The sequence below is a fragment of the Corvus kubaryi genome, unplaced genomic scaffold (assembly GCF_017639235.1).
Source record: "Corvus kubaryi isolate FWS band 111438036 unplaced genomic scaffold, C.kubaryi_AGA036_p1.0 138, whole genome shotgun sequence".
Taxonomy (NCBI): Eukaryota; Metazoa; Chordata; class Aves; order Passeriformes; family Corvidae; genus Corvus; species Corvus kubaryi.
The window spans coordinates 23,007,856-23,027,538 of record NW_024580672.1 but is presented as its reverse complement, the minus strand read 5'-3'; the positions used below and the strand labels follow the sequence as shown (position 1 = coordinate 23,027,538).

General features: G+C 54.6%; 2 protein-coding genes across 3 annotated transcripts in view; one reads left to right on the top strand and one right to left on the bottom strand.

The window, feature by feature from the left end:
• Nucleotides 1-4,340, top strand: part of STK32C (serine/threonine kinase 32C) — a 68,865-nt gene extending 64,525 nt beyond the window's left edge. For both annotated transcript variants that reach the window (XM_042019646.1, XM_042019644.1), the window contains one exon: nt 401-4,340. In XM_042019646.1, the coding sequence (XP_041875580.1) occupies nt 401-530 (130 nt within the window). In that variant the 3' untranslated portion in view covers nt 531-4,340. The remainder of the gene's footprint in view (nt 1-400) is intronic.
• Nucleotides 4,341-7,257: 2,917 nt separating this feature from the next.
• DPYSL4 (dihydropyrimidinase like 4) overlaps nt 7,258-19,683 on the bottom strand; it is a 13,508-nt gene continuing 1,082 nt past the window's right edge. The window contains exons 2-14 of the mRNA XM_042019643.1: nt 17,894-17,982; nt 17,429-17,613; nt 16,456-16,620; nt 15,042-15,103; nt 14,871-14,951; nt 13,304-13,372; nt 13,098-13,218; nt 12,293-12,449; nt 11,937-12,078; nt 10,748-10,918; nt 9,907-10,086; nt 8,752-8,923; nt 7,258-8,148 (exon numbers count right to left, since the gene is read on the bottom strand). Coding sequence (XP_041875577.1) covers nt 8,057-8,148; nt 8,752-8,923; nt 9,907-10,086; nt 10,748-10,918; nt 11,937-12,078; nt 12,293-12,449; nt 13,098-13,218; nt 13,304-13,372; nt 14,871-14,951; nt 15,042-15,103; nt 16,456-16,620; nt 17,429-17,613; nt 17,894-17,982 — 1,686 coding nt within the window. The 3' untranslated portion in view covers nt 7,258-8,056. The remainder of the gene's footprint in view (nt 8,149-8,751; nt 8,924-9,906; nt 10,087-10,747; nt 10,919-11,936; nt 12,079-12,292; nt 12,450-13,097; nt 13,219-13,303; nt 13,373-14,870; nt 14,952-15,041; nt 15,104-16,455; nt 16,621-17,428; nt 17,614-17,893; nt 17,983-19,683) is intronic.

Here is a 19,683-nt window from a genome sequence, read left to right as displayed (position 1 = left end):
GCAGGGGAAGCTCAGGCAGCAACAGGAAGCACTGGGTTAAAGCCACTACTTCCCCAGTCTGGCGCTGTTTGTTCCATAAGCCGAGCGTGAGGCAGGCTCCATGGAGGAGGAGGGGTGGCAGGAGCCTGGCTGTGGTGTGGGTACTCATGGCCGAGGTCTGGGTGGCTGAAGCCTTGCAGGCTGTTTTGGGGCGTTTCAGAGCAGTTCAGTGCGGTTGCTGATGCGCTGGGCTCTGTCACGACCTGTTTGTGTGCTCTGTGAGACTCCTCACGCTCCGTGGCTCTGCCGTAGGCACCTCTCGAGCGGTGAGGAGGCACCAGGGCTGCAGCCCACCCTGCCCACTCCTGGGGTGTTCGTTCGGGGGGTGGCTGTGCGACTTCTGATTCCTCTGCTCCCACAGGCTGAAGAAGAGCCAAGAGCAGCCGAGCGAGTCCGTGTCCGCCTCCGAGACCACGGACGAAGCGGAGGCCGAGGCCGAGGCCGAGCCTCTGCACATGTGCAGCTCCGTGTGCTCCTCGGGCAGCAGCTAGGCTGGGGCCGCCGGGCCAGGCCGCCCGCGCCCTCACCTGCCCTCAGGTGCGCTGAGCACCCGAGCCCGCCCCGCTGCCGCCGGACAGCGCCGGCAGCTCCCCTTGCAGAGCTGGAGCACACCTGAGTTCCCACAGGACTGCCCTCCCGGGCCGTGGGCCGCCAGCCCGGCACCGGGGCTGCCTGTCGGGGGAAGATACGGCCTGTGCAACTTGTCAAGGGAGGAGATCAACTTACGTAGTCCTTCTGTTTTAATGTCAAGTTGCTGATCTACACGTTTATAATGCAGTGAGAGGACAGGGAAAGAAGCCCTGTCCTCGGGTCCCATGGGGAGAGACAAGGAGCAGGGAGGAAGGCCAGAGAGGTGGTGTGAGTTTGACTTCGGCATTCCCTGTTCACAGCTGCTGCTCTGGGGATGGGCAGTCCCTGCGTAAACCAGAGCAGCCCCGGGGCCTCTCTGGCACCAGCTCCTGGCAGCCTCCAGCTGTTTGGGTCCTGCAGCTCAAGGATGTCCCAGGCACCTCCTTGTCCTTGCGTCACCTGTCAGTTCCTTTCCCGATTCAAGGCAAATAAATGGGTTTTGTGTACTCCATGGATTCTTCAGGGGCTGGGAAATGTGTATTTGAGATGCAGAATGCATTTAAAATATTTTCTTCCTTGACGTGGCTGCTGCAGGCAGTGAGGAGCCGTGGGATGGATCGGAGGGTCTGGCTCCACGTGGCCAGGTTCAGAGGACACAGTTTATCATGGGCTGAGATTCTGTTGGAGGCAGATGGGGTGGCCTTGCAAGGCTGCTTGGTTACGAAAGACAGGAATATCAAATTTCACCCTTTGATTTACTTTATTTTCAGTGTAAAGTACAAGTACTGTATATAATTTGCCAATACCTGTCTTAACTTCTTAATAAGATGGGAAATCTTCCCTTGCTGCAGCTGTGGATGTTGCCTTTCTTGTTGCAGGGGCCTTCACTATATCAGTTGTTTAACCTGCTGCAGGGTGGTTTTTGGTTACTGTGGCTAAACCCGAGCCCTGCGGTGCCACACGACTGCTCTGGTGCCCCAGGTGTGCGGTGGGACCGCAGTCACCGTCAAACCATCGGCAGCTGTTTGCTGCCAGACACTGGGAGGCTGCAGCGTTTGCATCCGTACTGGATATTCCTAATGCAAAAATGGATGGGAGATGTTTTTAACAGGCCAGATTCTGTCAGGACCAGTTTTGTTGTGGTTTTTGTTTCCATGAAAAAAACAGAAAGGTGGAATGGTGCGAAGTGATCTTACACAAGCAAGGACACAGTGCGTGTCTCCCACAGTTTTATGTGGGAATTAATGTGTGGCTGAAATTGTGCCGAGACGTTTTCATGGAAGTCTTTAAGGGTGTGCAGGAGGAGGGGAGCCAAAGCTCTGAGTCCAGTTGCATGGTTATTTTCTGGGCAGAGCCAGTAGATGCTGTCAGGCCCGGGGTCCCACCGGCGGTCCCTGGTGTCAGCCATGGGTCCTGCACACCCCGTGCCTCGTTTGGAGCTGCGTTAATGACGCCTCAGGGGCTGTGGCCATTCAGTGAGCGAGGGCCGAAATGAGCGTGTCCTCCTGCTCCTTCTCCCAGCTACAGGAGGGCACCTACGCTGGCTCTGATCCCAGGCTGTGCTGGGGGAACCTGCCCTCTCTGCCCCCAGTGAGTTCCAGTGTCTTTACTGGGCACCAGCGAGGCCTAATTACCTTCTCTCACCTGTCAGAGCTCGCCTTTGTGTGCAGGTGAGCCACGTGCTCTGGCCCCTTTGCTGTGCTGAGCAGCCCCTGCTCTCCACACGGGCAGCCTGTCCTCTGCCCGGGGCTCTGCGCTCACCTCGTGTCTCCATCCCACATCTCTCAGCTGGAACACCAGCTCTATCCTGGCGCAGCAGGTGAGGATCAAACCATGCATTTAGTTACGGATTACAGGTGATTTACTCCACTGGTGTGGGTAGGGTTTTACAGTGAATTCCATTGCACTATTTAGCAATTTCCTGTAAATAACAGTAAAATTTTGGACTATTGGAATGAGAATGAGCGTCACTGATTTTTTTGACCAAACGATCCCATAGATGAGTGATGAAGATAGATCCTATTCAGCCAGAAGCTCTCAGGCCAGGAGAGGTGTTGGCAGTTACAGGACGTGTGTAATTGATGTTTTCGTCGCTTTCCTTAGGACAGGAGACAAGTGGGCCCTGAAGTGGGGGTTGGTGTGTGTGGGAAGGAGCTGACTCACTTCTGAAACTGAGTTTTCTCAGCCCAAACCCTCTCCGTCATCTGTTCCCCTTGCAGCACCCCTCTTCTTCAGTGCATTGTGCAAAACAGCTCAGCGGCACCCAGCAGAAACCAGGAGAGCTTCTGGGGGGATGCCTGGGAATGGCTCCTTCCCAGGGGAAGCACTCTGGGCAGATCCTGGCTGCCTGGGAAAGCAGCTCTGGACTCCAGCACTGCATCTCCAGGGCTGTGCTGGGGACATTGCTGAACCTGAATCCCCGAGAACAGCACCAGGACACAGAGCTCTGGGCTCATTGTGCTGAGTGGGAGAGACACTGTGAACACATCACTGAAGCGCTTGGTTTTGATCTTAAATAATATTTGGGCTTAACCTCTCCAGAGCCTGTCGGAGACAGGCTTTCACTGACACCCGTTTGCACTCAGTCCCTGGAGAAGAAATGGCAAGAAAAGAGCAACTGGAAAAGGGACAAATGATGGGAAAGAGCTCAGTGTTGTTTTCATTGTCAGAAGCCCTGTGCTGGGTTTCAGTGCTCCTGTCCCCCCTGCGCCCCACTCTGGGCCCCTCTTGTGTCCCCATCGCTGTGTCCCTGCAATGAGCCTGTGCCCATTGAGCCGGACTGGCTCCTGTTGGCCCTGCACATCTCTGTGGCTCCTGCCAGGGTGTCCCATGTCTGGCTCACCCCATCCACAATGGAGTCCTGGGCGTTTGATCCTCTCTCCTCCCTGTGCCACTCCCGTGGGTGTTCCCTGTCCCTGACCGATGGCACAGGCTGGGTGGGGATGGGGAGAAAGGTGTGGGGGCGTGGCAGGGTTGTGGTGCCCATGTTGGTGCCCATGTTGGTGCCATCGTTTCGGCTGAGCCCTGGCTACTGCTGCTGAGCAAACCTCACAGTGAAGTTGTGGCAGAGCCCTGGTCCCAAATCCCAGCTGGGAAGGTGTCACTAGCAGCTCTGGGTTACACCTCCACTACAGCCAGAACATAGGAATTTTCTGTACATAAATATTTAAATACCTGTATTTTTTTGTATGACAGATTTATACAGTGTGTGCCATTATCTGCTGTGAAAAGTCTACAGCACCTATAAATTATTCTCCTTTAATCACTTGCCATGAGATTGTTTTCTTATCTCTGTTGTGTTACTAAGTTTTGCAAAGTTGCATATTTTAAGCGTTTGCATTGAATTCCACAGCCTTCACTGGGAATTTTGTGCAGAAGACAAATGCCACGTCAGGTCCTGATGTTTCTTCTGTTGCCAATTCTCTAATACTCCAGAGCTTGCCAAAAAGAGTCTAAGAGTAATAAAATAATAGCAAAAATGCCAGTAACATGGACTTGACCCTGGACAGTGCTGAAATCCTGCTGCCTTGGGGGGGTATTTTTAAAAATTATTTCAGTGCAGATATATGTAAATATATCTTTGTATTTTATGTTAATACATTCCTGTAATTTTCTTGCATGACAATTTTACCACGTCACAGACTATTTAAGTTATGACAAGGTTGTGTTTTTGCAGATACTGCCGGAAGCCATTGCACATGTGGAGTAATAAATGTGTATTTTTAACATTGCCAAGGATTTGGTGTCATTTCCAGGGTATTGAGCTGTAGATGCATGACACCACGGAAGCATCCAAACGCTGGAATTCTGGAACCCAGCCGGAATCGGGGCTGGTGGGACGCTCCCAGGTACGGCCGAGCCGTGCGGGACGAGAGCTGCGGGCCTCTGCCGTGGAGTGCCTCGGGTGCTGAAGGGGAGCCGCTGGCTCCGGGCGGCTCCGTGTCCCGCTGCGCGGCTCCGTGTCCCGCTGCGCGGCTCCGCGTCCGCCAGCCGCTGCTGGTCATTCCGCAGGGACGCTGTATGTGCGCACAGCGGGCGGGGATCGCGGTGGGGACCAGAGCCCCCGGCATGGCCACTGGCCTGGGACAGCTCTGCCCACGCCGGGCCCCGCTGCCATCGGGGCTGGCGGCCGGGTTGGGAGCGCCAGGGTGAGGCAGAGCTGGGAGGGCAGGGCGGCAGGACCCCGCTGTGGCAGGCAGGGCACAACAGCCACGGCTCACAGGGATTTGGTATTCCCTCACACAGCCCTGGATGTTGCATCTTAACCTCAATAAAAGCAGCCCCTGGAAGTGTCAGGAGATCTCTGCTTTTTCTCTTTGATCCCCCCTCAGTGCAGGAATGATTTCTCTCGCTACAAAAGCTGCTCCTCACTTCAAAGGAGCCGTGAAGGCACGAGGCGAATCGATGTGTGAGATGTGTGAGATGTGTGAGCCCGGGCTCGTCCCGTCCGCACCGCGCGGCGCCAGCGCTGCCGTGCCTCTGGGGCGGCGCTCCCGGCTGTCCCCGAAGCACCGCGGGCACCCCCAGCTGGGTTGTTCACTACGGGGGGAAAAGGTGAAGGTCACAGAGTGCGGGCAGTTTCCCACACACAGCCCTGAAATACAGGGGAGGAAAAGCTGAGGGATGGAAAGGCCCGCAGCAGCCGGGAGTGCTCAGTGCCTGCCTGCCCGTGCCCTTATCACTGTGCCTAAACCGCGGGAACTGGAATCTGCTGGGGACAAACAGGGAACGACCCTCCCGGGCTCATCAACCAGCCTTGTCTTTCTTACCTGCTGGGATTGATCCTGCTGCTGATCAAAGTGCTGGATGTGAGGGAAATCACAGAACCACAGAATTGCAGAATGGTGTGCTTGAGAAGGGACATTAAAGCTTGTTCCTCCCTACCATGGGCAGGGAGGGACTCCTCCCACTGTCCCAGGCTGCTCCCAGCCCCAATGTCCAGCCTAGCCTTGGGCACTGCCAGGGATCCAGGGGCAGCCCCAGCTGCTCTGGGCACCCTGTGCCAGGGCCTGCCCACCCTCCCTCAGGGAACAATTCCTGCCCAATCTCCCATCTAACCCTGCACTCTTTTTTATTTTGCATGGCAGTGGGAAGCCAATGCAAAATAAAAATAAAGATGCAGTGAGCGTGGAAAGCAGGGATAAGCACAGGGATAGTTCAGTGCCAGTCTGCCAGCTCATCTGCTCCCTTAGGAGCACTGCTGTTCTGCGGGAATCGAGGGGTCCATCCCCACTCCAGGCACAAGTGTGGGGACTTGGGGCTCCTCCATTGCAGCCACGGTGCTGCAGAGCTGGGGATGTGCGGGGAAGGGCATGGAGCGTCTCCTCAGTGTCCCTGACCCAGAGCCTGCAGAAAAGCTGTCCAAAGGAATTAGGGCCAGACACTGCGTGGGTTCCATGGGGGTTTTTTCCCGGAGGCTCTGGCTCCATTAGCAGGCAGCTGTGGGACTCAGCTCAGCCTCTCCTGGCACTGGGAGAGCTGCAGAGATGCTGCTGGCTCTGATCCCTGCATTAGGAGAAGGCTGGGGCAGCTGTGCTGGCTCCAACAGCTCCCTGACAAAGGGAATAAATGCAAACTCTCCCTCCATAAGGGAAGGGCTGGCAGGGTTTGAGCCTTGGGCTGGCACAGAGGGTGCAGGGACCTAAACCGGGTGATGGGGGAGAGGGAACAGTGTCTCTCTGGGTCTTCACCAGCCCAGGGGCCTGGTACAAACCAGGCCAGCTGTGGGAAAAGGGACATTTACAGCACAGAGACCTCAGAACTTCCTTTGCTAAGTGTTTACAAGCTGAGGGTGTTGGGGTGTCCCTGTCACCCCATGGATGTTGGGGTGATGGGGAGGTCACTGCCATCAGACTGTGACTTCTATCTCTCCCATTCCTTATGGAGGTCCTACTGCTGTAATTTAACCTCTATTCAAAAAGAAAAGAGATCATAGAATCATAAATAGTTTGGGTTGGAAAGAACCTTATCTCATTGCATCCCCTGCCATGGCAGGGACACCTTCCACTAGATGTTAATTGCTTTGATGAAATTGCAGGGAAAATCAGAAAATCAACAAATGAAATTAAGTTAAAATTAAATATAAAACATCCAAACAAATGCATTCCCATATGCTTGATGCAGAAATTACTGCAGCATTAAGCTGTGAAATGTAGGTCATATCAGATAATCAAAAAAAAAAATTCAACAAAAAATTAAATCCCTCCCTGGTTTACATTTGTGGGTTCATTCCTAATTCATGGATTTGTGTATCTGGAGCTGCCATATGTGTTGTTCCAGCTCCCACTCACAAATCAGATCCCTGCTTGTGCCGCTACATCCTGTTCCCTTTCTCATGCCTGGCTCAGAGCTGGAGACTGAAGTCCAGCAGTGCCCAAGGGAAATTTGGTGTCTCACAGACGCATCACAACATCTCACCAGCCCTGGGACCAGCGTGGGCCTAGAGGGAAACCAGCCCCCACCCCTGGGGTTGTGGGTTTATCTGCAAACCAAGGGGCTCCGGGGGCAGGCACGGCTGAGAAGAAGGGTGGGATTCTGCCCACACCATGGATGATGAGGCTCCCACCGCTCCAAGGGGAGCACAGTAACCTGCAAGTCAGGATGGGATTGTACAAGCCTCACCCAGAAAAACTCAAGAAAACAACAAAATGGACTCGGGTGGATCAACCACTTCCACCATTTCGTGGTTTCCAACCAACTTTATTCCAAGCAAGGAGTAGACAGGAATGGAGAGCCATTCCTGGAGGTACATGCATGGCTCTATGGCCAGAGGTTCACTCTATGTACACACCTTTAAATATAATAACTGGGCTATAATAATCTCTATAAAAAAGTGTGTCGCACGCACCTGGCCTCCAAACGAGCCCTGGTATTGGGTATTGGACTCACACTCAGTTCTTGAAAAACTGTATAAATAATCTTTAAAAAACAAGGCTGACACTGGCCCAGGGCATGGCCAGGTCCTGGAGAACCAGCACCACTCTGCCCCGGGACACGGGGCTGCACCCACCCCGGAGCTGTGACCACCGAGGGACAGACGCGGTGATGGTGGCTCCGGGAGCACGGCCAGGGCAGAGGCCACTGACTGGAAACCATGGAAGTGCTCACGGGCTGGAAGTCCTTTGATGTGAGCGGGCAGTGGGTGCTGCTGGAAAAGAGCGTGATCCAGCCCGGATGTGCCTTCATTCCCGCCCCGGCCCCCAGCCGGCCCGGCTGACCCCGCAGCCCTGGGTACGTCGTGGTGCCGCATGCACAGGGAAGGGCTTTCCAAGCAGCTAGCGGAGGAACACTGACAGAGAATCCAAGCTGGGAGCGCTACCTCAGGGATCACTCTACTTTCTACCTACGAGGGAAGGGCTGGCGCAGCTGACAAGCGCTCGCTCGCTTGTCCTCCTGCGCGGAGAGCGGCCCGCTGGCCCCTTCCCGGCAGGGACAGCTCAGGACAGCGTCAGGACAGCGAGGTGATGTTGGACCTCCCGCCCGGCGGGGCCATGATCTTCTGCGCCGTGCGCCGGGCAATGTGGTCATCTGCCTGTGATCCTGGGGGAGAGCAGAGAGCGGGGCAGTCCCACTGCTTTAAATGCTCCAACCATAAAAGAATTCCTCAGGGGGAAATACTAATAATTTCATTATATGTCATTTTGGACACTCTACTAGCATAGCCCAGTTTGGAATGGCTGTATTTGCATGAACTTCTTCATTTTTCATTGCTTCTTTCTGGAAAATGTTATAAATGGCTTTCCTATAAATAAATTTTGTGTATAATAAAATGTGGGGCCTTGTGACATTTATCAAACAATATGGGACCCATCTGATCCAACCAGCTAAAAAGCCATTATGGAAGTCATTTTAGGGCACAGCATTGGCTTTCCAAGCTCCTGACAGCTGCTGGGCAGGTTTCTGCAGAATGAATGCTGCTGAATCACTGCCTGCTCTGGCTCCTGGAAACAGAGCCCCCGACAGGCTTTGTGCACTGACAGAAACACTGTAGAACATTCTAGAGCTTTCTGTGCTGCGCTTGGTCCTTTGGCTGCGGCCACAGGACAAACTGCTTTATTACTGAGCAAAAACGAAGTTTCTGCTGCTCAGCCTTGCCCGGACACTCATCCCGCCCCGACCCGCCCCCGTTGTGGGCCCACGTACCGGACAGGCTGAAGCCCGACTGGTGCAGGTTGCGCACGGGCGGGGCCGCGGCTTTGCCGGCGCCGGGCGCGATTCGCGGTGCCGCGCTGGGCGCCACGGCCTTGACGCTCGCTGGCACCTCATGGACCGGCCCGTCGTACATCCCCCGGGGCACGCCGTGCACCTCGGCCAGCTGCGGGGAGCAGAGGGTCAGTGTGCAGGACGGGCAACAGGGCGAGGGGGAATGGCCTCCAGCTGGGCCAGGGGCGATTCGGGCTGGATACGGGGAACATTTCTTCATAGAAAGGGCTGCCCAGGCCTGGCACAGCTGCCCAGGGCAGGGGTGAGTCCCCATCCCTGGAGGGATCTCAAAGCCCTGTGGATGTGGCACTTCGGGACGTGGGGCAGTGGTGGCCTTGGCAGTGCTGGGAATGGTTGGAATCGATGGTCTTAAAAGGACTTTCAACCTGGCCTTGGACACCACCAGGGATGGGGCATCTACAGCTTCTCTGGGTTCCATCCCCCCCTGCAGGGAGCTGGCACATCCTCATCCTGCCCTCCAGGCACCCCAGGCACCCTGAGGCACACCAGAGTCGTGGCTCCTGCCTCTGCAGTTAACTTGGGTTACTGATTCCTGCTGCGCCTTTGTGTAGGATGCAGAGTTACAGTGTCTGCAATAGCACAGGGAAAAGGGAAGGAGGACAGAGCTGTTAAGAAGCTCTTTACATATTTGCATGTCGTTGTGTCTCTTTAAAAAGCTATGCCAGCACACAGGAGGATTTATCTTGCTGTATTTCCAGTACCTATGGGACATCCACCCCTCACCCTCCAAGGGCTGCAGAGCAGGCACTGGGAATACAGCAACAGAAACTTCTCCAGCACAGCTAGGAGAGGAATTCCTCCCTCTACTTCAATACAAACCAAAAAAACCTTTTGCTAAAAGTCATATTTTTGCTTTGTAACATTATAATGGGCTAATAAAACTGTCATTATTAGCTCTAATACTAAGAATTCTTGATTGAGGTGCCAGGCAGTTCCACGACAACACATAGAAAGAAATAGCATTAATAATATTCCTGCTGCTGTTGCAGGTTTGCCATCCCAGCAGCCCCAATTCACTAAAGCAGAGACATTGTGATCAAAACACAGGATTATGGCAAATAAAACTCTCCTTACCCTGTTTCTTGCCTTTATCCTTTTATAAACAAAGTCAGGGAACGTCTTCCTAGGAATGAAGCGACCTGAGCCCTGGGTGACACACAGATTTCCATCTTCAAGGACAACTCTTCCCTGACTTATGACCACGGTTGGGACCCCGTGGCACTCGGTGCCTTCAAATATATTGTACTCCACGTTCTGGAAAAAGCAAACCCTGTTATTCAGAGCCTGTAGGGTTTAAAAGAAGGCCAACAATGCCCCCCATTTTTGTACACTGCTCCTCATGCACCATATGTCAGAACTAACTAACCCCTCATATTTCAAATAACAAGATTCCAGTGGGAAGCAAACTGGAGTGGAGAAAATAAACCCTAAACCCCATCATATTAAACGACAGCAATAATTTTATACTTATTAAATTGTATTTATATTATTATATTATTTATATACTCTTTATAGAATATTTAAATTATATACTATATTAATACCATTATATATTAAATTATAGAAATAGTTTAATACAAATTAAACTATAACTAATACACATTACAGTTTAGCAGTAGTTCAATACTTAAGTGCAGCACTTACATTTTTCTAGTCCACAGCAAATACATTGACCTTAAGATTTCCATACCAGATGCTGACTGTTTTGGGGTGGTCACTCAGTACCAATCCCACCCTTTACAGCAACAAAAGGGTATTCTCCTTGTATTTTTAAAAGCAAATGCAAGGTCACTTAACCTACACAGAGAACTCCTCCCCGGCTGAATGATTTGATCTTGATAAGGACATGCATTGCTTTCCAGATCTCTTCTGACTCTAAAACCAGCTCCAGAAAATGATTTTTAAAATATTTTACCAAATTGTGGGTTTTTGCTGAGATGATTTTCGTAGCCTTGGGGTTCCACACCACCAGGTCTGCATCGGCGCCCACAGCCACGCGCCCCTTCCTGGGGTAGCAGTTGAAGATCTTGGCAGCGTTGGTGCTGGTCACCGCTACGAAATCGTTCTCATCCATCTTCCCGGGGACCTGGGGCGGAGAGGGGAGGGAGCATCACAGATGGACACAGCTCCATAGCGGGCACGGTCCCTCCCTGTGGCCAGACCTGTGCTGTCCCACTGGCAGGAGCGGCCAGACACAGCCCTGTGCCCATGTGGGGCGAGGGTCTGCACTGCCACCGGGCTGCGGTACAGGGGAAGGGGGATGGGGGCCTGAGCCTTGTCCCTGTGGGCTAAAGGATACGAGAGACAGGTTTTATTTTCCTTCGACTCCAAAGCTTCAAGTCTCTGATAAACAAGACCTTTACTGGTTGGCTCCAACTCCTGTACAGGCATCTCAGGGTCAATGAAGAGGATTAAGCTCAGTGAAGAAAGACTGGAAGTGAACCTACGCAAGTGCTATTTATCATCTTCATTTGCTATCTTAAGAAAAAAGCTATTTCTCTTTGAACAAAGCCCACCTAAGAGAGGTTTCAGTGTGGCTTGGCTCCCAAGCTCCTGCAGTCTGCACAGGGACATCTGCTTTGTGGGATGCAGGATAGAGCCCCCCAGGGATGCTGCCAACAGGGAAGTGTGCACTGGGGTGCCAGGACACAGACTGACCCCACCCTCAGATCAGAGCCCTGCTGCCTGGCAGACACTGAGGTGACACAGAGACTTGTCCCACTGGTGGGGCCGAGGGTGAGCAGGCAGTGGGAAGTATGGCCACGGCCACGTCCTACGAGAGAGACACCCTCTCCCCATCCTCCTCCCAGGCCTCTGGTGAGCACGAGGGGATGGGAACACCTCATCACCCTCAGGAAAAAGTGCTGGAGAGACTCCCTGGTGACTGTGAGCGAGAGAGGAGGGTGGTCCCTACAAAGCAGCCTTTGAAGACACTGGGAAAGCATTTGTGTGTCTCAGTCTCTTGTTAGCAGCTCTCTGAAGCTGCAGCAGTGTCTAGACAGTGTCACCTCTCTGGCTTGTCTGAATTAAGGAGGCTGTGACAGCCTCGAGCACAGGCACAGCTCACGTGTGCTCCCATCCAGCTCCCCCACTGCAGCACCTACCACACACTTCTCCCAGACCACGGACATCCGCTCCTCGATGCCATTGGTGCCCTCGGGGATGAGGGTGAAGTTGTCCTTGCCCACGGCCTTCTGCGCGGTGGTGAAGGTGCAGTGGGCGCTGCCGGTGACCTGCAGGTCCCCGCTGGGGAAGGACAGGGCAGGGGTCAGGGAGGGGGGCACCGACGGCACCCCCAGGCCAGCAAAGCCCTCTTGCTGGGCAGACCATGGGGGCACCGACGGCTCGCGGGCGTAGGGCCCCACAGGCCACGTTGGTGCTGTAAATGGCACCCGGGTGGGTGTGGGCGGGATGCAGGCAGCGCAGGTGTGCTCAGGTGCCTGTGTGACACGGGACCCACCTGGACAGCAGAGTGCTGAGGTGATCCGGCGTGCTGGGGTCGGGGCTGATGGGGGGCGACGTGACGAAGGCGGCGGCTTTGGCCCAGTTCTTGCTCCAGTAGTGGGAGCCGTCGGTGCCCAGGCTGGCGGTGATGGGTTCCCCGTACACCACGGTGCCTGCGGAGCGAGCCGGGAATGAGGGCGGCAGGGACAGACACGGCACCGCTGCAACCACACACGACAGTTTCACTTCCTTCAGCATTCCCAGCCCTTCAGATTCTCCTTAATCCTTTAGATTATCTCAGATGAGTGGGAGACACTGCCAAAGCAAGTTCTGGATCTGTCTGTTATCTCCTTACACCAGACACACATTCCCACAAGCCATCATGCCTTCCTTTAAACCAAACCTGTGTCTGTTTGGCAGCCCCCAGGCTGGGGGAAGCGGTGACTGTGCTCCCCCTTCCATCGTGCTCCCCACAAGACTGATCCCAGCCCTTCCCACTCCACCCCCAGCCAGAATTTGGAGCTTGCTCCACATCTGTTTTTCATTCAGTTCACACATGGATCATGAGTGGATTATTTCCCGTTTCTCAGCTGTGTCTGCCGAGGTGCAGGTGTCACAGTTTCCAGCACATCCCCTCCAATCTTCCCAGCTCCAAGCAATTAGTGCCAGCACCCCTGGCACATGGAAACCAGCATGAGCCTCAGTGCCCTCAGAGTGTGGGGGAGCTCAGAAGATAAGGACTTCTCAGACCTCACCGCTAGAATGAGAATCCTGGCTGGATTGAGAGGCTCAGTTACCGTCTGCGCAGGCCAGCGTGTTACCTTTCCTCTTCGCCTGAGCCAGGACGTCTGCGGCGCCCCTGCTCATGACCTTGGTGACGTAGAGGGGGCAGTTGGCCTGCCTGGCGATGGTGATGGCGCGGAACACGGCCTCCGCCTCCACCTGCGGGCACAAGAACACGGCACAGGTGTCCCAGCCCCTCTGCACGGCGGGGCCCGGAGCTCGGCGCGAGGGCTGGCGGCGTTACCTCCTCGGGGCGGCTGAGGACGTGCCCCTCCGGCCCCGTAATCCCCAGCTCCAGCAGCCTCTTCTGCTCCTGGGTGGGCAAGGAGGAAGGAGAGAGCAGTCAGTGACGGGCACAGCCTGCCTGGAGCACCCTTTGCGGGGACACAGCACCCTTTGTCCAGAGCCACCCGAGGGCTGGGGACAATTCATGAACCCACCGAGCAGTGCCATGAGTCCCTGGGACCCCCCCTCACTGCGGGGCCACTTCCCAAGGACCTATCCCGTGCAGCAGAAATGCTCCTGCATGGGAGCTGCTGTGTCCCAACAGCCCCTCTGGACCTTCCCAGCCCTCAAACGCACGGTTCTGGAGGAGGGCACTCACACCCATCGCAGCTCATCCCCAGGCTGCCCCAGCCCTGGTGCACGACTACAGCAAGGGAGAGGTGTTCCCACCACCTGAGCCTGCTGGAGCTGCTCAGGAGCCCCTGGAGGAGGCAGGGATGGGCACAAGGATGTGAGACTGTCACTGGGGTGCAACAAGTGCCACCTCTCCCGAACATTTCTGTCCCTTTGCACTTTGCCATGTGGCACAGAGGAAAGGGAACCCCTGGTGACAGATGCTGAGATGAGCTCTGGGACGTCCAAGGTCACTCACGTGGCACCTGAATGCAGATGTCCAGCACACACCTCACCTGTCCCCTCTGTGCTGCTCTGTATCATGTAACCTCCCAGTCAGCTGGCACTAATGCAAGGATGTTATCCAACACCACGGAGCAGATCCCACAGGAGCCTTTAAAGGACCTTGCTCTTAGAGGATGCTTATTTGTCTGTATTCTTGTCACAGATCTCCTCCAAGTTTGTCCCCAGAGCTCAAGTGTCACCACACTGGCAGCTTACAGAAACACTGCTGCAGCTATGAGCTGCCTGGGGTCACGTTATTCTGCACAGCCAGCTGAGGAACAGGTTTCTAGCTAAAATCCCAGGAGGTGGGAATTAGCCTCTATCCTGTTTGTTCAAATAAACCCATTTGAAGGATTGGCTCTGGCTTTCAGTTTAGCCTTCCTCCCACACCAGACTGAACACTGGCGTGACCGTGAGCTAAAGGAACTGCCAATCTAACTCCACCTTGTGCATCTGACTGAGGCTGGAGCCAAGACTGTCTTTTCTACAGGTAAAAAGGGAAAATAAGGCCCATGAGCAGAGGCTTTGACATCAAGGAAATGCTGATGGTGGAGTTAAACACTGCCAATGTCATGGATATTACTGTAAAAGCCTCAAACCTCATGCTTTTCTCAAGTACTCCAGACTCCTACACAACACAGATAATGGGATAAAGCATCACTTAAGGCAGTCAGTAATCCTTTAGGAACCCCCAAAGTGCTTTTTGGGAAGATCCATGAGGACCCTGATGATTCCACAGGACACTCTGATCCTCCTGCACGTTCCTCTGCCTGCACATGCTGCTGCACAGGGTCCCATGAGCCCCCTCCCTCCACCAGCTTCCCCTGCAGGGGCAGAGACAGGGGCAGGGATTCTCCTCCCCGAGGGCCCTGGTCACCCTTGGGGTTCAGTGGACACAAGCACGGCACCTCCTCGATGATGTCCCCGTTCTCCGCGTGCACTTGGGCGATGGCCCCCAGGTCCCGGAGGATGCAGAAGATCTCGTACATCTGCCAAGACACAGCAGGTCCCCAGCGTCAGCCCCACCACCACCCACGCTCAGGTGAGGCTGTGGCTTTCCCTGCATGCTGGTGTCCTACCTGGCCATCAGTGCACTGCAGCTTGTCCTTGTAAGCCATGAACACCAGGAAGGAGTTCACACCTTGAAAAAAGAAAATGACACGTGTGGCTTTGTCCATCTGAGAACTCACTGCCCTCATGTGGGCTGTGAGGGTGGTTGAACCAGGGGGTTGTGCTGGTGAGGGTTAGACTGTAAGTAAAACAAAGCCAAGGGCTGATGTGAGGAATGTCCCCACAAGCACTGACCCCAAAGCATGGGAGTTGTGAAAGACAATAAACCCCTACTTTTTGGTGCATCTGAACCAAAAAAAGAAACCCCTGTGGTCCCTGTCTGGGTTTAGGTGCCCTTGGTGACTGGCTCCAAACGCACACTCAGCTGCCTCACTCCCAGGCTGGTTTTCCTCCAGTGGTGGCTTCAGTCTATGGTTTATCCTCAAATTTGGACAAGCACCTGGAGGGACAGGACACAGGGAATGGCTTCCCAGTGCCAGAGGGCAGGGCTGGATGGGATATTGGGAAGGAATTGTTCCCTGGGAGGGTGGGCAGGCCCTGGCACAGGGTGCCCAGAGCAGCTGGGGCTGCCCCTGGATCCCTGGCAGTGCCCAAGGCCAGGCTGGACATTGGGGCTTGGAGCAGCCTAGGACAGTGGAAGGTGTCCCTGCCATGGCAGGGGTGGGATGGGATGAGGTCCTTTCCAATCCAAACCAGTCCGTGATTCTGTGAATTGCTGCTGTATTTTATATAGATAGAGGCAATAAGCAATACCAAACCCTGATCAAATTACAACTGTATTTCATTCATATGTGTTCCAAGGAATAGCTCCATTACTTCAGCCACTCTGCATTTTAATAGGAAATTCACTGCAAATTTCTATGGTAATTGGCCAATTAAACCCTTGCTTGCAAGACTACAGATTACACTGAAGACACTTAGCTCTGCATTAGCATATCTGAAGGAAAACGTAGTTCCAAACATGGCAATAGGTATTAATGAATGCATGAATCCCTGCCGCTGGTCTACTTTCCTGCTTTCCAGCCAGCCACATCCTGTGGATACCTCGGGATGCACAGGAATTACAGGCACAACGGAATCTCTACGGAATGCTTAAAGCTGAGTTTTCTTCCATAAGCCCTGTCTTGGAGGTCTTTATTTAAATGTTTTTTTGTATACCCGGCAGCTCATGTCAGGGTGGCCAACCCTACTCCTTTAATTTCCAAAATCCCCTTCCATGACCAGGCTGCCAGTTGCCCAAAGGTGAGGGCACAGACCCCGATGTTATGGCAGGAAGCCGGTGCCAGTGTCCCCATCCACAGCTCTCTCCAGCTCACAGGAAGGAGCGCGGTCCCTCTGCAGCGCGGGGTGCAGCGGCGCCGTCCCCGCTCCCCCGGGGCCCCGCAGTGACCCCGACCCCGGCGGGGCTCCCTCTGCCCTTACCCTTGTCCTTGACCAGGGCCTCCAGCTCCTCCCTCAGGCTCTCGTGCCAGCGCGGGACGTCCACGCTCAGGCCGTAGTCGCAGCAGGCCTGGCCGTCGGCGCGGCCACGCCACTGCTCGTAGGCGGCCAGGAGGCCGCTCCCCGCGTCCGGGCACACGTGGTCAACTGCGGAGACACCGCGTGGCGTTAGGGATGGGCAGGACACTGCCGGGCACCGCGGGCACTGAGCCCCTGCCAGAGACCCGCTGCTGTGGGAGCGGACAGCGCGGTGCCGGCTCATCTTGTAGCGCTGCTTAGAGACAGTGGACAAGGAATGTCCCAGACAGAGTGATACAAATGGAACAAGCAAACCCCAAGTTATGGCTTCTTCATCTTGTTTTCAGCCAGCACAGCACTGTGAGTGGCTGGTGACAAACCTCACACTTCTGCTCTGGGGCATTTCCCATGGGCAGCACCCACTGCCCGGCACTTCCCTCGGCTCTGCTCCCATTCCCTGCACTGGCTGTGGGCTCGGCAGGGAGCTGGGCCAGCACTCTTGAGACTGGTCCTGCAGCCCCATACTACAGTGGCTCTTGGAAATGGAATAGGAACAAAACAGGGCAAAATTATTTTACATTAACACAAAAATTGAGCCTGTGCTTAAAGCCAAGAAACTTGACATACCCCCATAGTTGTAAAGCTGTTAAAAACAAAAGGTGTTTAAAGTGTTCTTCTGTTTTGCTCTCTGATGAGGTGAGGCAGGAGTAGACACATATTTTTAATATACACCTGTATTTTTAATATCAGTGTGCAGCAAGGGAAGGAGGTTCTGCATGGTATACAACACCTCCAGTTAGCCTTGTGGTGCTTTGATTTCTCCCGCAGAAATTGACATTTCTGTGCTATGAAGGTAAATAAATATCCCTGCAGTGACTCAAGGCCTGGTGTATTATGCTAGAAAACTTAAAGCCTGTTGGAATGTGCTCCCTCTTACTGATCATGGTGGTGCCTCCTGCCAGCGCTGCCTTGGTGCCTTGGAAGAAGCCGTCGGCCGAGCTCATGCCCATGACGGGCGCCTGCAGCCGCGTGTGGACATCGATGCCCCCCGGCATCACCAGCTGCCCGTAGGCATCGATGGTCCTTGTGCCACCAGGAACTATCAGGTTTTCTCCGATTTGTCTGGAAAGGAAATCAAGATCTCCTCTTAACTGGCAACAACTTTGAAGTGAGGATGCCCGAGCAACCTCTGTTGCTCCTCCCCAGGCTGCCAGTGCTTTGCAAGTCTTTCCAGCTGCAGAACTACACCAGTGTAGCTCTTTCTTGACACTACTCTAAAATGCTGCCTTTGTTTTTCAAAAAGATTGCCAAGAAAAAAATGATGGGAAGGAACCTTGTTCAAATGCCAAGGCACTGTATCATTCTAAGAAATTACATTATCAAATATAAATTCTTAACTTACTTTATTAAACCATCCTCCACATAAACGTCTGCATAAAATGACTGATCATCGTTGACAATTTTTCCTCCTTTGATTAGAAGCTGGTCACTCTAATGGGAAAAAAACCACAGTTTTTAAAAGATTCTTTTGTTTAGATTTCACTTGACTCATTCCGAGCTTTATTTAAATCTGGGATTAATATTTTCCCTCCAATCCCTCAAGTTCAGTGACTATCCAGACTATTCTACAACTACATTTGCAAGAGTAACATTATGAAATTGTCACTTGGAGGAGCACAGGTCTCTGAAGGGTGGCAGGAGCCAGGGGTGCATCGCTGAGCCTGGCAGCCCTGGGTACCCCCAGCTCCAAGGGCTGAGCTGTGTTCCTGCCTCCTCCCTTGGCTCCGGCTAGCTACGAGACTGCTCAGTGCATCTCTCAGTGCATCTCATTAACCTGGTAATTTATTGCCATTCATTATCTGCGAGGCAGAGGCAGATAAAGCCTCGAGGACTTGCCTCACTGCAAAGCCAGACACTGGCACAGTTTTCAGATTTGCAGAATCTTTACCCAGAATCTTTAAGTAGAAAATTTAAGAAGCAGCAGCACTGATGTCTATGTGGAGCTGCAGCCTAATTTCAGAGGATTCCTGTCCTGCTCTCTGGTATTACTTGAAAAATTATTTCCAGTGCTGAAGTGGGCAGCACAAAGAGCACGGCCTGGGCACAAAACCAGCGGAAGGACGCCTGAGCACGTGGCAGCACAGCCTGGAGATGCTGCACCACAAAGCGCCGGGTCCTGAGGCAGAACTGCCTAGAAACATTTTGGGGCTTGTTTAAAAGAGCATCGTTGGCATATAAAAGGAAAATTAAAGAACCGCATTCCTTTTTTTTTTTTTTTTTTAACTGTCAAGGATTTATCGTGTCTTTATTGTTTTCCCTTGTCCCATAACATCAATCAAAGGAAGCCTCACTGTTGCTGCCCCACGGGAGAGCCTGACGGCCCCTCCCCTTGTGGGGCCCATCTTCAGCCCATCCCCATCCTTATCGCATCCTCATCCTCACTCCGTCCTCACCCTCACCCTCACCCCATCCCCAGCCCAGCTCCAGCCCCCTACACCCAGGGTCCGCTTCCGCAGCCCAGTAACGCGGCTGGTCCCAGGCTCCCGCACCCACCGGGATTTTCCCAAGGGAGTTCTGCCACGAGCCAGCAAAAGGAGAAAAACCAAAACACAAGGCATCGCAATCGAGGGATTTGTCCCGACTCCTGCTGGGAAGCGCTGGCGCCGGAAGGAGGGAATCCCCTCCCACGCAGCCCGGCCGGGGAGCTCCGGAGCGGGGGCGGCAGCGCCGGGGCCGCGGGAGCCGCGGGGGACCGGGGAGTGCGGGCGGGGACCCCCGGGCTGAGGCGGGGGAGCAGAACACGGCTGCGAGACGCTCTCCCACTCCCAAGCCCACCCCAGGATAAAAGCGTTCCCGAAGCGCATCTCCCGCCCCGGCGGCGCAGGGAACCGGGGGCACGGCGGGGCAGCCCCGCGGCCGCGGTGCGGGGCGCGCCCGCCTTTGTCCCCCCGGGGCGGCCCCGGGACAAAGCGCTGGGACCGCCGGGCTCCGGCCGGGCCGCGCAACAAAGGAGAGGAGCGGGGAGGCTGCGCGGCGGGGACAGGGCAGGGGTTCGGCACCGCCGGGCACCGGCACCGCCGGGCGACCGCCCCGGGGGCGGGCAGGACCCCGCGGAGCTCCCCGGTGTGCGAGACCGCCCGCCCCGCTCCATCTCCGCCGGCCGGGGGGACCCCCGGCCCCCGGCGCGGCCCC